General features: G+C 57.6%; 6 protein-coding genes across 6 annotated transcripts; 4 read left to right on the top strand and 2 right to left on the bottom strand.

Annotated features, from left to right (window-relative positions):
• Positions 1-1,430: 1,430 nt before the first annotated feature.
• On the top strand, positions 1,431-2,431 carry CMQ_440 (uncharacterized protein; the record flags this gene model as incomplete). The annotated part of the gene is made up of 3 exons (XM_014317519.1): positions 1,431-1,713; positions 1,777-1,898; positions 1,985-2,431. The coding sequence occupies 3 exons, from the start codon at positions 1,431-1,433 to the stop codon at positions 2,429-2,431; spliced, it is 852 nt and encodes a 283-aa protein (XP_014172994.1).
• A 237-nt stretch (positions 2,432-2,668) lies between these two features.
• CMQ_786 (uncharacterized protein) lies at positions 2,669-4,432 on the bottom strand (the record flags this gene model as incomplete). The annotated part of the gene is made up of 1 exon (XM_014317865.1): positions 2,669-4,432. The coding sequence occupies one exon, from the start codon at positions 4,430-4,432 to the stop codon at positions 2,669-2,671; it is 1,764 nt and encodes a 587-aa protein (XP_014173340.1).
• A 743-nt stretch (positions 4,433-5,175) lies between these two features.
• On the bottom strand, positions 5,176-5,772 carry CMQ_1346 (uncharacterized protein; the record flags this gene model as incomplete). The annotated part of the gene is made up of 1 exon (XM_014318425.1): positions 5,176-5,772. The coding sequence occupies one exon, from the start codon at positions 5,770-5,772 to the stop codon at positions 5,176-5,178; it is 597 nt and encodes a 198-aa protein (XP_014173900.1).
• Positions 5,773-6,318: 546 nt separating this feature from the next.
• On the top strand, positions 6,319-7,305 carry CMQ_1275 (uncharacterized protein; the record flags this gene model as incomplete). Its single annotated transcript, XM_014318354.1, has 3 exons — positions 6,319-6,448; positions 6,498-6,573; positions 6,648-7,305. The coding sequence occupies 3 exons, from the start codon at positions 6,319-6,321 to the stop codon at positions 7,303-7,305; spliced, it is 864 nt and encodes a 287-aa protein (XP_014173829.1).
• A 330-nt stretch (positions 7,306-7,635) lies between these two features.
• CMQ_631 (short chain dehydrogenase reductase) lies at positions 7,636-8,721 on the top strand (the record flags this gene model as incomplete). The annotated part of the gene is made up of 3 exons (XM_014317710.1): positions 7,636-7,953; positions 8,019-8,400; positions 8,504-8,721. The coding sequence occupies 3 exons, from the start codon at positions 7,636-7,638 to the stop codon at positions 8,719-8,721; spliced, it is 918 nt and encodes a 305-aa protein (XP_014173185.1).
• Positions 8,722-9,794: 1,073 nt separating this feature from the next.
• On the top strand, positions 9,795-14,537 carry CMQ_1260 (nonribosomal peptide synthetase; the record flags this gene model as incomplete). The annotated part of the gene is made up of 6 exons (XM_014318339.1): positions 9,795-9,824; positions 10,034-11,111; positions 11,172-11,247; positions 11,300-13,525; positions 13,584-13,751; positions 14,264-14,537. 6 exons carry the CDS (start codon positions 9,795-9,797, stop codon positions 14,535-14,537), a joined length of 3,852 nt encoding a protein of 1,283 aa, XP_014173814.1.
• Between the last annotated feature and the right edge of the window lie 1,179 nt (positions 14,538-15,716).

Genomic DNA, 15,716 nt, shown 5'->3' with positions numbered 1-15,716 from the left:
TGGTCAGATCCGGAATTGAGGCGTGAGACGGACTTGGACGATGGCAGGCCGGCACTTACGTTTTTGCAACATATCTTCCGACATATTAGAAGTTGTCCAGACGTGAGCGAAGATGATGACTACCAATGGAGACTTTGCTTTCAGTGCTGCGGAATCAACCGCTCAGTCCAAAACGCCATCATGGACCCTCGTTTCAAGTACCTTCGTCTTTCTCAGTCGTCTCTGCATTGGGTTTGGGACACCATATTGAAGAGGTATCTCGGTCTCCATGAAATACAGCTGGAATCAGAGGATAGATCCAGTCGGCTACTGACTGGATCCAATACACCAACAATGCAAAGACCTCTAACGGATGGACCAGCACTGCATCACAGGCCCACTGCAGAAGTCTACGGATTCTGGAATACAGCCTCGTCTATACCTGCATCTGGCGATATTGTTTTGTACAAAGTACTGAACCATGCTCAGGCAAGGCGTTTGCATGAAGATCCTGAAGCACCGTACAATCTCGCGGCTCTTCAGAGTGTAGCCCCTACCGACTTCAGTGGACAGCAGGAACGGTACTATTTCACGCCTCACGTACAGCTGGCCGAGTACCATGCCGCTTATGACAAACGTCGTGCAGCCTGCGAGTCGGTTCTCATCGGGTGTGTCCGTATCCCGGTTGAAGCCTTGACAGCGTTGCAGGAGCCGGATATTCTGCGTATATACTGGCCATCCTGGGACTGGAAGGAGCTTGTGTGGACGAGTCGGCAGGGAAAGCCTCTTGAGGCGGATCTTGAAAAGGCCAACTCCGCTACTCTCATCATCGGGACCGTTGCTCGCCGGCCGAACAGTGTTTACAAGAGCATGGATACGGTCGACGAGGTTACGCATTTGTGCGTGACAAGAATCAAGCGGCGAGCGACAGTTCAATATTCGTTTTCTTCTAGCGACAATGGGCGTTCTTTCCTACTCGACAGCGGCTTGAGAAATCCTTTGATTTTGTTCTACACAGATCGGGCGCTCACGCAATACAGAGCGGAGGAATTTTCAGAACGGTATGGCAATCGGCAAAGTTAGTGCTGACATTAGGTGCAGTTTGATATGTTAAAGTAGAGCATCAGCATGCATATCGTCTGAGCTCGCTGAAGGAGAGACAGATGCCTTGGCGTTTCGAGTTTTAGTATAATCAATTGGCATTTTTCCGTATGCTTTGCGATGTGACTGCCATCTGTAAATCATGATGCCCAAACCCATCATCGGATTCCGTGAATTTGTACTACGATCCACTCTTTGATGCTGACTCTTGATCCAATAATGCGAGTGCAATGCGTCTTCTCCCATATTCAGACCCACTAAATGACTCAGCACTCACATATGCCTAGCTAATTGAAACTTTGGAGCCTGTCAAAACCGAGTCTGTGCAAACAAGACGGGCGATCGTTCAAATGGAGCAATGCAGCTCAGAAAGGGAGATACGGTGCCGTCGGATGCTCGACACATGTTCGAGGGTGACCGGGACGTCTGGTGATGGGCAGCGGTCGCCACAACCGTACAACCGGCCGCTGCTGCTGCGTCTCTTCTGCGAACATGCCCAGACGGCCGACGGCTCGCGCGACCGCTTTCTCGACGCCCTCTGTGAACGTGTGGGCCTCGATTTCCGGGAAGACACACGGTGTGAAGCCGTGGACATCTTTGCAGACGAGCTGGTCGACGGCCTCTTCCTGCCTCGTGCGTCCCTCTTGGTCGCTGTTTGCGAATAGCTCGATGCTGACATGATGACTCTGGCACCAGTCAAGGCTGTCAGCAGTCGCTACGCTGATGGCATTACTACGGCTGACAAAGATGCAGATACGACGCTATCAGTGTGCATATTCCCACCGTCACCCATGACTGTTGACGAAGATGGCGAATTGGTAAGCGGCGAATTTTTTCTTTCTCTCTTTTTCTCTTTTTTCCCTCTCTCTCTTCATTCTCGCCACGCTTTCTGACACGCCCATAGTCTCTGGCAGGCCAGACTGCCAGCCAGCTGCTGTCCATGCTGGACAGCACAGCCGTGGCGACGCTCCGACAGCTCCACAGCGCCGACGACAAAGCCGCGAGCCAGCAGAACACAAACGCCATCGCCCTGTCGCCTTCCGATGCCCGTGCCTTTTACCAGTATTCTGTTCTGGACGACGAGTTGTTTGAGTCGGCTTCCGACGTCCGCCTGTTCGCACTGCACCACTCCATCGCCCGCATCCTGCACGAGAGCGGTGCGGGTGCTCACATCGACGCTATCCTTCAGGACACCGGCACGGAAGACCTACTGACCGACGGGACGACGAGCCACCTGGGCCGACTCATGCAGCTACGTCTGGACGGCTGGTGGGACGGGCGAGGACAGGCAGGTGGACGCAGCTGGTGGATCGACGCCAGCCGGTTCGCACAGGAGGAAGAGGATTGGTGATAGCAATGCAGTCATTCATTTACAGTCACAGATAGCTTGCTTTTGTGTAGTTGTTTTTCATGCTTTTTTTTTCTGCTATGGGTTTTTCTATGCTGTCTAATGTTTCCTAGTGTCTCTGACCAATCACATGATCTGAAGATTCACTCAAGATTTGTCTATGTGTGAGATGAAATCACTTTCCAAGACGTCAGTCCGCAATGAAAACAATGATGACTACCCTCCGATAGCTGTCCGTCTTTATGCGGAGTCCTCCTCACCCTCGCCCTCGTCCTCGCCTCCGGCCACAGACTCATCGTGGCTGACGACGTGGTCATCCCCGGTCTCGACGTCGATGTCCACGATGTGGTCCTCACCCTCGACCTCGACCTCGACTTCAGCTTCACCGCTGTCGTTGTCGTCGTCGCCAGTGTTGGGTGCAGGATCGCTCTCGCTGTCCTCGTCGGTCTCGGGAGCAGGATCAACCTCGTCGTCCTCGTCGTTCTCGTCGTCGTCGTTGTCTGCGGCCGGGTAGCGAGGACTACCGTCCTCCTTATCCTCCTTGTCATTGCCGACTGCGGGCACGGGCGTCGGGGTGATGACCGGAGCCGGGGCCTTCTTCTCGCCGTAGTCGGCCACGCGGTCAGCGTCGTAGTAGACATCGTCGGGCTGATGGGCGGCCGGGCTCCAGGACAGTTCCGGGTTGAAGAGACGGGGATCGCGGCGGATGTGGTACTTGAAGAACTCGTTGAAGTTGAGCTGCTCGCGGATCTCACGCGGCTGGCGCTCCGACTGGAGCAGCTGGCCGGTCTCACAGTCGTAGGGACGCCAGACGGTGCGATGGAGGGCCTCGTCCGGCTGGCCGTTGGTTCCACGTCTCTGCAGCGGGGCTGCGTAGCAGAAGGGGAACTCGTGGTAGTTGACGGGGCATCGGCCATCAGTGATGTTCCACTGCTGCTCAGCGGCGTCGCCCCAGCGGCCCATCTTGACAGTGCCTTCGTACGGGTTCCGGGTCGTGTGCAGCCACTTCATGACGTCGGTGTGGACGGCCGGCGGGAAACGCGGGCTGGTAGACCAGCCACAATAACCGACAGCCACGGGAGCAGCCCAGAAGGAGCCGCATCCCTCGCCGGGGATCTGACGATGGGTGATGGCCTGGAAGCTGGCCTTGCTCTCGGAGTGGTGGTACGTATGGGTCCAGTCGCGGGTCCAGCGGCCGGCAAACGACATGGCGATGCTGGCAGTCGGGTTCTTGATGGTGGGAACGGGAATCTGCAGCATCGTGATGTCGGGACGGTCAACCGGAAGGACGGGGTCGTCGTCCAAGGCGCCAGAAGCTGGACCGTCCACCTCGTCAGTCTGGTCGAGGGCCACGAAGGCCCGAGTTGGTGTGGGACTCTGCTGCTCTGGCTTGCCGTATTTGCGCTCCATGTTGGCGTCCTGCTCATCCATCGCGGCCATGATGCGGGCAATCATGTCGCCCTCCGGCAGAGCCACGGTCGAGATGTTCTTGAGCTCGAATCCGAAGCCGAAGCTGGACGATGGCGTGATGGAGGCGGTGACGTCAATGACGTGCCGAAGCACTTCCGTGTTGGACACTTCCACGTGGAACGACTGTTCCTGGCGGATCTCGCAGCCCTCGCCCTCGCGACACATCTTGCCGCCCATGAGTGCGATCGGTTCCGTCAGGAAGTGGAACGCGCTGGTCTGGCAGAAGGCCGAGCACTTGGTGCTCAGGTCCTGGTTGTGGCGGCACGTTCCATCGCGAAGGCCCAGACGGGGACGGCACTTTTGCTTGTCCACCGTCACGAACTGATCGCGGTCGTTCCAGTGCATGTTTCCGGGGATGCCAGCGTCGACGTCGAAGCAGTCGTTGCCGATGTCACGAGCCATGAGCATGGTCAGGTTGTGCGCGAGCACGTCTGACGTTCCGGAGAAGGCCTCTGTCACCGGACCAATGGGAGCTCCGAAGACAGAGATGGCCATGGTGGCCAAGAAACCCGCAAGAAACAGGCAGAACTGCATCTTGGCCTGTGTGTGTGTATGTGTGTGTGGTGTGGTATGTGGTCTTGTTTGCAAGTTGAGAAGGGATCAATGAAAAAGATAGAATATGACAAGAGATCAAAGAGACTTGAGAGATGGAAGGATGAAAGGGTGGAAAGAGGAAATGAAACGAATTGAGAAGGGAAAGCAGGAGGTGTATTTATAGCAAGAAACTGGGTCGTGTGCGGCAGTCCGCAAGGAAAACTTTGCAGAGACGACCTCATTATGTAACGACTCCTAAGGCGACTTTGTTATTAAGTGCTTGCAGTGGCGATGAGGCCTGACTCTGTCGAAGCATTGAGGTATCAAGGCCGAGAGAGCAGAATGGACGCGAGAAGTCCTGACTAAAGGATGGAGGCCACTAGTGCGTTGTGGGTCAACGATCCCCGGATTTACGACCCCTGATTTGCAGTCGATCAATAAGGCTCCCAAAAAGATAAGAAAAAAAGGGAAACTCGTTTCAAAAAGGCCTGTCAATTACTAAACTTTTACTTTGCAGAGTTTTGACAGACACAATAATCTATACAAACAAGAATGCTTCGCGTAAGGCCCACACGCCCATTAGTAAAATAATAGATGGCGCGGCCTGTGTGCTGACATGATTTCTGACAAACTCAAGCCAGGATTTCCTCCTAGTGTCTCCCCACAGTGCCTCTCCACAGTGTGTCTTCCTCTCGCCGTCTGTCCCCATCTCCTCCTCTGCGCCCCCATGCTGCCATGTCCGCTCAGTCCGCTCGGGGGTAGAGCCGCTTGCAGCCCATGCACCGGACGCTCTTGATCTTGTTGTCCATGCCGTACGGCTGGAACGAAGCGACATCGCCGGCCATGACCATGTTGTGGCCGTTGCAGCCGCGCGCCGTGAAGAGCTGGCAGCACGTGCCATTCTCGATGACGCGAGCAGACTTGCCGAAGCCGGCACGGTTGTAGGTGTACGTCTCGACAGTGTCGCACTGAGCCGGCTGACGACCATAGACGACGCGGTGGCCACGGTAGCGGCGCTGCGACCAGAGCTCGAGGGCACCCTGACGCGGCTTCTTAGGCAGCGGCCGGTGAATCACCTCGCCGTGCTCATTGAGCGTGGGTTCGTCCAGGCTGGCCTCGATGAAGTCGACCTCATCGTCAAGGTCATCGAGATCATCCTCAAGATCGAACAGGGTCTCGTTGAGGTACATCATCTGGTCGGTTATGTTGGCGGCGACAGCAGTGCTGCTGCTCTCAATGGCCGAAGAAGTGCCAGCAAAAGCCGGGGCAGTGCTCTGAGTGAGGGCACCAGACAGCTGGAAGACCAGCGCAGTGGCAGACAGGATGTTCTTGAGCTGCATGTTGGGGTGTGGGGGTATTTGTGAAAGGCAAGTGTAGAAGCTTTAGAAGCTTGAGTAAAAAAGGGATTGACAATGGGAAGGCTGAAAGTGCAGTAGATGTGATAGTATGGGAGTTGAATTTGACAAGGGAAGCGTGCGGTGTGACAGACAACTTGAAGAGTTGAAAGGAAAGAGAGCTGACTTATAAAGAATTGCTTTTGGCGTAGTCGTAGCAGAATCCGATAGCAGTTAGCAAAAACAGACGAGACGGAGTCAGTCAAAAACACAAGTGATTCTGAGAGAGTCGTCTGGTAAGCAGTCCGGGAGTCATGTAGTCAGCAGGATCTTAAATATTTTCGTTTGACCCCCAGCAAGGCCTCGCCAATGTGCTATATAAGCAACAGTTGCCACACGACAGAGATTTCACTGTCTCTGGACTTTATTGCTTTCTTTCTATCGGTATAAGAAGTCTCTTCTTTCTTTTGAACTTGCAAGAATTCTGTCCCCCAAATCCCAGCCAATAAGCTCCCCAATTATTCACATCAATTTCCATATTAACTGTCCACGATGAGAACCGACCTTTTCCTCGCCGTGGCCTATGCTGCCATTGTCAAGGCATCGTCCGACTACGACCTGACCCTCTTCAGCGAGGCAGGCTACAAGGGAGAGGCAATTCAGGCCGAGCCCAACCAGTGCAGTAAGTGTCCATCGACTTTAGATCGCGAAAACAAAGCTAACAGTTCCAGTGTCTTTCAGCAAGCACAACATCACCCGCGCCAAGTCGGTCGCTCTGGCCGGCAACCATGCCTGCATGTTTTTCTCGTAAGTCGACGCACTCAGCGTCATAACTCTCGGCACAAGCTACGACAGACGGACTGATAACATGTCTATCACAGGTCGAGCTCCTGTGACCGCATGGACCTGGCGCAGCCGATCATGGGCGACGTGCCCAACACGGACGTCTGGGGTTTTCCCTACGGCCCGCGCGCGGTCAAGTGTCTGTCGAGCAGCGCGACAGACGTGCTCAAGAACTACGACTGTACGTTCAACGCGTGGTGCAGCGTGCTCGAAAAGCAGGGCCTCTGCCCGTTTGACAGCAGCTGCACGCAGTACAATCCGATCGAGTTCCAGGACTGGCAGCGCTTCACAGAGCCGGGCGTCAGCCCGGTCATCGACCGCTACCTCGTCAACAGCACGACTGCAGCGCTGAACCGGCCCAAGGAGGAGCTCAAGGCAGCCCGGCCGGCCAAGATCGAGGTCGACAGCCGCAAGAACTGGGAGGGCGGCTCGGACGACTACAGCGCCAACTGGATACCGCCGGCCCACCCAGACCCCGAGTCCAAGGCGGAGGCCAAGGCCATGGCCAAGGAGGCCCACAAGCAGGCCAAGCAGGACCGCAAGCAGGACCGCAAGGACGCTCGGCGCAAGAACAAGGAGCAGAAGGCCTACGAGAAGGCCCTGTTCGAGAAGGCTGAGAAGGCTCGGAAAGAGAAAAAGGCCAAGGCCAAGGCCAAGGCCAAGGCGGTCGAGCGCATCCGCAATGGCGGCCACTGAGTGGCAAGAGAATGATGGAAAAACGAGAAAAAAAACGAAAAACTGAGGACGTTGCTGAGTCATCGTCTCAATCAGCCGGAGGCCTATTGTGGCTGTCGCAGTCTGCAGTAGATGGAAATCGTGTTACTAGACCAGATAGCCAATCGTGTTTAAGATGAACTGTGCTATGCGCTGTGACGTAGCAATCGATGATATGTGATCCGGGCAGCTGCCGGAGTTCCCCAAATCCGGTGATCTCTGTATAGAGATTCCGATATACAAACGAGACAAGTCTTTGTCTTTGGTCGTTTGCGACTCCAACCTGCCATCACCGTCCGATTCTTCACCGTCATGTCTCTGCAGGCAGCCTCTCTCTTTCGCGTGGACGGCCTCGTAGCTGTCATCACGGGCGGTGGATCGGGTCTGGGCCTGACGATGGCGCGGGCTCTGGCCCTAAACGGAGCCCAGCGGGTGTTTGTGCTGGGCCGCCGGCGGGCAGTTCTGGACGCTGCAGTGGCCGAGGTGAATGCAGAAGCAGAAGAAGCATGTCGGGCGAGTGGGAGCGTGTCGGACGGGCCGCTGGTGGCCATCGTCTGCGATGTGACGGACAAGACATCGCTGCAGGCAGCCGTGAACGTCGTGACGGCCGATCCGGTGGCTGGTGGCCGCGTGAATCTCTGCTGGTGGCCAATGCTGGCGTCACGGGTCCTCCTGGCCACCTGTACGGTCCCCAGCCGGTCGACAATGCGGCACTGCGTCGCCGGCTCTTTGACGATGTCGCCATGGCCGATGTCACGGCCATCTTCCACGTCAACGTGACGGCGGCCCTCTTCACCATGTACGCCTTCCTCGAGCTGCTCGATGCCGGCAATCGCAGCGCTGTGGCCTGTGGGACATATGGCGCACCCGCTGGCCCGCCGTCCATGACCAACCCGCGCGCCCATCCACGCATCCAGAGCCAGGTCGTGTTCACGTCCAGCATCGCCGGCTACACGCGCAGCAGCCTGTCGGCACCGGCGTATGTCGGCAGCAAGGCGGCCGTGCTGCAGCTGGCCAAGCAGGCAGCCGGCGTGCTGGCACCGTATGCGATTCGGGTAAACGCGCTGGCACCAGGAAGTAAGTAGGGACTTTTTTTTCCTTTTTTTTTTTTTCCTCCATATCTCTGTCTCTCTCTTTTGGCTTCTCCCTGTTTCTTTCGCCTCCATCAGCTAACCGTCAGTCTTCCCCTCGGAACTGACTTCCGAGATGATCGTCAACCGCCAGCCCGAAGACGAACCGCTCGACCATCCCGGCTTCCAGCCAGCCCGCAGGTTTGGCTGCGACAGCGACATGGCCGGCACCATCCTCTACCTGGCCAGCCCTGCCGGCTCGTTTTGCAATGGACTGGTACTGCTCGTCGACGGCGGCCGCACCGGCGTCCTTCCGGCTAGTTACTAAACAGATGGACAAATTAGAGTATCTCGAGAAGAAGATCTTCATTGCCTGGTGTGCTTGTCACGTGATGTGCTCGTATCTGCACCAGATTCCAAATCCGGAAGTATCGTGACGGATGAGCAGGCTGGTCACAGGCTGCATTGTCCATTGTATTGTCGTAGTTGTTATCGTACAGAGCGAAAAGATAGAACCGTTCCTACAAGGTAAAAGAGGAGGGGCGGTACATTGTAGTAGTCAAAGCTTGATTTGAAGCCCTCCAGTCGCAATCACACCCCCTTTTCTGGAAAACACCCACTAGCCAGGGCGATCTGTCGCCAAGACGGCTGCGTCTGACGCACTCTTTATTGCCCCCATCCATTCACGGCGCGTTTAGTTGTGTCCGACCTTAATAGCGAGCATATGAAAGCAGGATTTACGAAAAGTAACGAATGTGGTTATCTGACTAATCCGACTAATCACCAAATGCCCACATCCATTTTGGGCAAGCGTTTCATGTCAAGCGCCCCTTCTTGTTGTAGAAGAACTCCAGTCTGTTCTTTTCAGGATTCTATCCTCACGCTTCTGTGATATGCGCGATGCCGACACGTATGACATTTCCTGGTTGTCATATTGATCGACCATCCACCCATGCACACCCCACCACAATGATCCATGAAAACGTGTCCATCAGAGATGGTGCTGGACAGATTTCTAAGCGACAGATTCTCCGTACCCTCCGGTTCACACCAAACCTCCGAGCTCAGAATCTGCCTGATTATTCTCGTCCAACACCGCTTCTAATGCATCCGGTTCCGCGACCAGTTCAGGTGGAGTGTGGCCGGTAGCCTATCACGGCGAGCTCAGCGGGCAGTTTATGACATGCAATTGCATGTGGATAACTGCAACGCACAGGGGCTGTCATAATTCGGAGTGAACCAGCCACACCTCGCCAGTTCGGATAGTCCGAGAATGGCGAGTGGGAATCGAAAGACAAACGCTCTGCTGCGACCGGCACCGGCCAGCCTCGCCCCGAGCTGTGCAGCGAAGTGCCGTGTGGGCTACCCGACGGGTCTGGCACAACGAGCACTCAAGTACCGATGCAGTCCAGGATCCACTGGAAGCTTGTCGTTTCTTAGGGCTGAAAGACCACTTCTCGGCCACACGGAGTGCCGTTAGAGACGAGGGTGGAGAGGCATCGGTGAATGCTGGTCTCGACCAGCTCTCTCAACCGTATAAAAGGTGAGCAGCCGGCCGACTACTGCCCGTTCATCTGCCTTGTCTACAGGCTGTTGCTGTTGTTCCTAGTGCTCTAACCTGACTTCTGCTCTCTTCCCAGTCATACGACTCGGTGTCTGCTCCCTTCTTCAGCACAAACCTGCCCTTCCTGCACCCCCAAGTCCTCGCCATGGGCTCTATCGACGCTCCCGACTACGGCCGTCGCCTGCTTGTGCAGGTCGTCGATGACGTCGCCCGCAACGACCCCACGCGCGAGCTCGCCTTGTTTCCGCGACCCGGCTGTTCCGATCGTCTGGCCTCGCCCGAGTCCTGGCAGCACGTCAGTTTTGCCCAAGCCGCCCGGGCCATTGACCGCCTCGCACACGCCGTCACGGCCGCGGTGGGCTCGGGCTGGGTGAAGCCCCAAGTGGACCTCTCTGGCCTGATCGGGCCCACTCTGGCCTACATCGGCCCCAGTGACCTCCGGTACCATCTCTTTCTGTTGGCCGTCAGCAAGGCCGGCGGTCAGGTCCTGCTGATCTCGCCCCGCAACACCGTCGAGGGCCAGGTGAGCCTGTTTGCCAGCACGGGCTGTCGGGCCCTCTGGGCACCGGCGACGTCGCGCTCGCTGGTCGAGTCGTGGCCGGCCCAGACGCCCGGCGGCCTCGCGCTCTTTACAATGCCCGAGCTGGACGCGCTGCTGGCCGACGACGACGATGCGGCCGCCCAAGGTGCTGGCTTCTCCCGCGACCCGTTCCCCTTCCACAGGACCTTTGACGAGGCCGCGACCGAAGCCCTGGTGATCCTGCACACCAGCGGCACCACCGGCCTGCCCAAGCCCATCGTCATCCGCCATGGAATGTGGGCCAACTTTGACACCTTCCAGGGTGTCGCCGACGAGAGCGGGCCGACGTTGATCTGGTACGCCTGGAAGAAGCACATCACGCACTTGTTCGTCACCTTGCCGCCCTTCCACACCGGCGGCATGTCCTTCTCCCTCGTGATGAGCATCTACCTAGGCATCACTGTCATCTTACCGCCCACGGACCGGCCTGTGAGCAGCATCCTGGTCGAGGACGTGCTCACACACTCTGCCGCCGACGGCGCCATCATACCACCCTTTACGCTGGAGGAGCTCGCCAAGACAGCCAGTGGCGATGCTGCCCTCCAGAAGACGAAATTCATCATCTGTGGTGGCGGTACGTCGTCCCTGCTTCTTCTGCGCGAAATATGCTGTTTGCTAATCCAGTTTGAACCAGGCGCTCTGTCCAAGGCGGTCGGTGATCATCTCGTCGCGAAGGGGATTACCATCTCCAACATAATCTCCAGCACAGAGTACGTCGGTCCTTTCTCGTTGCCAGATCGCACATTGACACGCTCCTTATAGGGCTCTGCCGTACGCGCTCCAGTTCCAGGACAACATGTCCGAGTGGGAGTATTTCATTATGCGCGACGAGATTATGGGAAGCGACTGGAGGCCTATTGCCGGTAGCGACAATATCTATGAGCTCGTCCTGGTGCGCCAGACGCCGCGCCAGAAGACTCCCGGCATGCATGTGGCCTTTTGGACCTTCCCGGAGCTCGACGAGTGGTCTACGCGCGATCTGTACCAGCGCCACCCGACAAAGCCCGACCACTGGAAATACCACGGCCGTATCGACAGTATCATTGTCTTCTCCAACGGCGAGAAGCTCAACCCCGAGGACATTGAGAAAACGGTGCTTGGCCACCCGTCTGTGCATGGTGCTGTCGTTGTGGGCGCTGGGCGCTTCCAGGCCGCTCTGTTGATCGAGCCGAAGGCTGCGGCACTTGCCGGTCAGACTGGCCCAGACGCAGCCGAAAGGCTGATCGAGGACGTGTGGCCGTACGTGGAAGCGGCCAACAAGCTGACCGTTTCTCACGGGCGTATTGCACGACCGTTCATCATCCTGGCCGATCCGGCCAAGCCGTTTCCCCGAGCAGGCAAGGGTACGATACAGCGGCAGAAGGCCGTCAAGCTGTACGAGCACGAGATTGACGAGCTCTACCGACGGGTTGGTTCCAATAGCAATGCTACAGAGAATCACGCCGGCCCTGCTCCCGTGGTCCTGGACACCAGCAGCAAGGCGGCCCTGGCCAAGTCCATCCGCACCGTGTTTATCGATCGCCTTGGGGCTTCGCCACATCTGGAGGTGGACACGGACTTTTTTACTGTCGGTGCCATTGACTCCCTGCAGGTGATGAGCGCGATCCGTCTGCTCAAGGATGGCCTCGCGGCTCAGAGCAGCACGGAAAACGCAAGCGTGACGCAGCGCGCCATCTACGGCAACCCAACGCCGACCAAGCTGGCCGCATACATCCTATCGATGGTCTCGGGCGGCAAAGAGAGCGCGACGGCAGACGACGACGACGAGATTGGTCGGATGGAGGTGCTGATCGACCGGTACACGGCGAACCTCAAGGCACCGTCCGCAAGCAGACGACCGGCACCACGCACGACTGGCCAGACGATTCTCGTCACCGGCACGACAGGTTCCCTAGGCTCGTACATGCTGGACTCGCTGCTCAACAAGAACGCGGCCGTCCAGAAGGTGATTGCACTGACACGCGATGCGGATGGTGGCAAGGTGCGGCAAGAACGGGTCTTTCGCAGCAAAGGACTCGACACGGCCGGGCTTTCGGATCCCAGTCGGGTGCAGTTCCTGCACGCGACCCTGTCAGAGCCACGGCTCGGTCTGAGCGACGCGGACTACGACGGGCTGCTGGCGGATGTGGACCGCATCGTGCACTGTGCCTGGCCGGTCAACTTTAGCTACAATGTGGCGTCATTTGAGCCGAGCATCGCGGGGGTGCGGCACCTGGCGGACCTTGCGGCCGCCGCGAAGCGACAGGCGCCGCTGCTGTTTGTGTCGAGCATCGGCATGGTGGACAGCTGGGGGAGGACGAGCAGCGGCGCGGTGCCGGAAGAGCGGCTGGAGGACCTGCGTCTGGCCGGCATGGGCTACGGCCGGTCGAAGCTGGTGAGCTGCCTGATCCTGGATGCGGTGGCAGCAGCGACAGACGTGCCAGTGCTCCAGGTGCGTCTGGGCCAGGTTGGAGGTCCACGAGAGGCAGGCGACAGCGAGGCGGCGTGGAACCGACAGGAGCTCGTGCCCAGCGTCATTGCCAGCTCTGTTTTCCTGGGGGTGCTCCCGGACAGCCTAGGCGTGCTCGCGGTCGACTGGGTGCCGTCAGAGGATGCGGCCGAGGTGATCATCGAGCTGGTGGCCGGCGACAACTTGCAGGGCAGCCACTACTACAACCTGGTGAATCCGACAGTGCGGACTTGGGCGTCGATCGTGCCGCACATCCAGCAGTTCTACGGCGACCGCATCAAGGAGGTCGTCAGCCTCAAGGACTGGGTGACACGGCTGGAGGAGAGCAGCCGCAGGAACAACAGCAGCACACCCGAAGCGGTGGCGGCCAATCCGGCGGTCAAGCTGGTAGACCGGCTGCAGGCCATGGTCACGGCAGCGGAAGCGGGCTGGAAGCAGGCAACATTTGCGCTGGAGCAGACTAGCGAGCGCAGCGCGACAATGCGCAACATGGAGCCGGTGACGGGCGAGCTGGTGGCAGAATGGTGTCGGCAGTGGAGGTATTGAGTTGGAGGTAGTATGTAGCTGGACGATTAGTCATGAACATGTTTTGCCGAGCAACCGTGCCGTGACCGTGATTCGTGGATGGGAAGGGCAGGCCGTCGTGCGTCTGCAGAGAGGCATGCAGGCCAAGACGGGTGGCCGTTCTGCGGTTGGCTATCAGGACAAGCCTGGCAGCCGGCCGTCTGGCCGAGCGACCGGTCAAGCACAGGACAGCTTTGGCAGGTCTGCGGAGAAAGGGTCCTGCATATGGCAGAGCGGCCCGACATTCTCCGGGTGATTGTATTGTGGTTTTTTCGTTTCTTTTTTTTTTCGTTTCGTTTTTCGTTTTCTTTTTTCTTTTTCCGCCTACTTTTTTTTCTTCCTTTTTCCTCTTGTTCACTCCCCTGTCGGTCATGCCATCATGCCGTGATAGACGTCGTGTGTCGGCAAGAGATGCCTTTTCTTTGCCTGTTTGGCCTAGAAGCTACAGGAAGAAACGGCCCGCAGCTGGGGCTCCACCCAGCCCACCTTGACGAGGGGAGCGAGCAGTGACGTCGGTGAGTATTGTGTCTGTTACGAGTGTGCCTTCCGTACAGTGATTCGTTAGTGTATTTTACATAATACATGTACTCCGTCTGCGGTCTCTGTTAGTGTACTCCGTCCGCTATCGCTAGCTGTTAGTGTGCTTCCATCTACTCGTACAGTGTAAGATACCTCCATCTACAGACCTCCGTCTGCTGATGCTACTTATGTAGTGTCAGGCCACCACGATGGCGTGCATATTCGCCGTTGGCCGCGAAAGCCGCCTTGCAGCCAGTCATGGGCCACGTAGACAGGAATACGAGCTGGCGAGGTTCGCGCAGAAAGGCCGAGGGACAGGCCCAGAAACAAGGACGGGACGGGAAAAGGGTTTGGCAGCCGGCAAGCGACCGCGTGCAGCGTGCATCTGGCATGCTCTCGTCCTTCTGTCCTCACCGTAGAGGCCTTGGCTCAAGAGACTGCTCCACTGGCGTGCAGCCAGAGGTCTAGGCCGCTCTGAGTCAGCAGAACGCCCTTTACGTTAGCGGTCTTTTCGTCTGGCTGCCCGCCTTGTCGCCCAAAGTCCGACTCCGCCCACATCTCGTCTCCTGCCTGCTTCGGCTGCCTTGTGTCCTTCCTGCCTGCATTCTGCCCGTTCCTGCCTGCTCCTGCCTGCTCCTGCCTGCTCCTGCCTGCTCTCCTGCTTTCCTGCTTTCCTGCTCTCCTGCTCTCCTGCTCTCGTCCTCGCACCTCTGACACACACTGGCGAGACTCACACACCGGTCTTTTTGCTGATCATCCCACCGGCTCCCGTCCTGTTTTTCCCCTTCTGCTAGCCCATCACCAGTTTCAGTGCGGCACAAACAGTGAGTCTCTTCCATTTCCTCCCTCAGCGTCGCTTGCCTCGCCTGCCATCTTGTTGGCTGTACCTGCCTCGTTTGTACTGCCTGTCTTGCGCGTGCGCGCCCACTTCTTTCCGCCGTTCCCCTCTGTCCCGCACGCTCTTGCCTCTTCCTGTCCCTCTCTCTCCCGGTCTCTGTTGCCCTTCTCGGCCCTTTCCCACCCCTTCGCATCCCCTCTTCCCCCACAATGCCCCAATCCGGCCCACCGCACGAATCGGTTCTGTCGCTGGGCCCCACCGCGCCTGTGCCGCCAAGGCAGTGGCCAATCAGCGCCGCCGTTGTCTCGAAAACGAGCATCATCGGCTCGTCTGCGGTGGCCAGGAAAGAGCGACCGATAGAGCGAGAGACCGCATGCATGCCAGATCCGTCAGCGTGTCGCTGGAAAGGCGGCTCATCGGCTGGCGACACTCCTCTCTCTGCTGCCATTCCGTCTTTTCGTCTTCTTCTCTTCCCGCCATTCGTTGCCCGTCTGCATCATTTGGCTCTCTTTTTTTATCTTTTTTATTGCTACATACATACTGCTGTGCTCCCCTCTCCTCCAATCCCCTCACCTCCCTTATCTACCGCCTTGCGCCCTTCCTTTCCTCTCTTCTTATCTGTCTGCCTACTTCCTTGGAATTCCGTTCTCCATTCTTCCATTCTCCCGTCGTGCCGTTCGTCTTACCCGATCCTTCAACCTGACCCATCATCGCTCAGGACGACTGCACATTCGGCTGACCAATCGAATTCTTACCGTCCACAGCTCTGTCAGCCCTGTACGAGGGCATTGCAACGCCCGACGAGCCAC

Source organism: Grosmannia clavigera, assembly GCF_000143105.1.
Source record: "Grosmannia clavigera kw1407 unplaced genomic scaffold GCSC_140, whole genome shotgun sequence".
NCBI lineage: Eukaryota > Fungi > Ascomycota > Sordariomycetes > Ophiostomatales > Ophiostomataceae > Leptographium > Leptographium clavigerum.
This window is presented reverse-complemented; position numbering and strand designations above follow the sequence as displayed.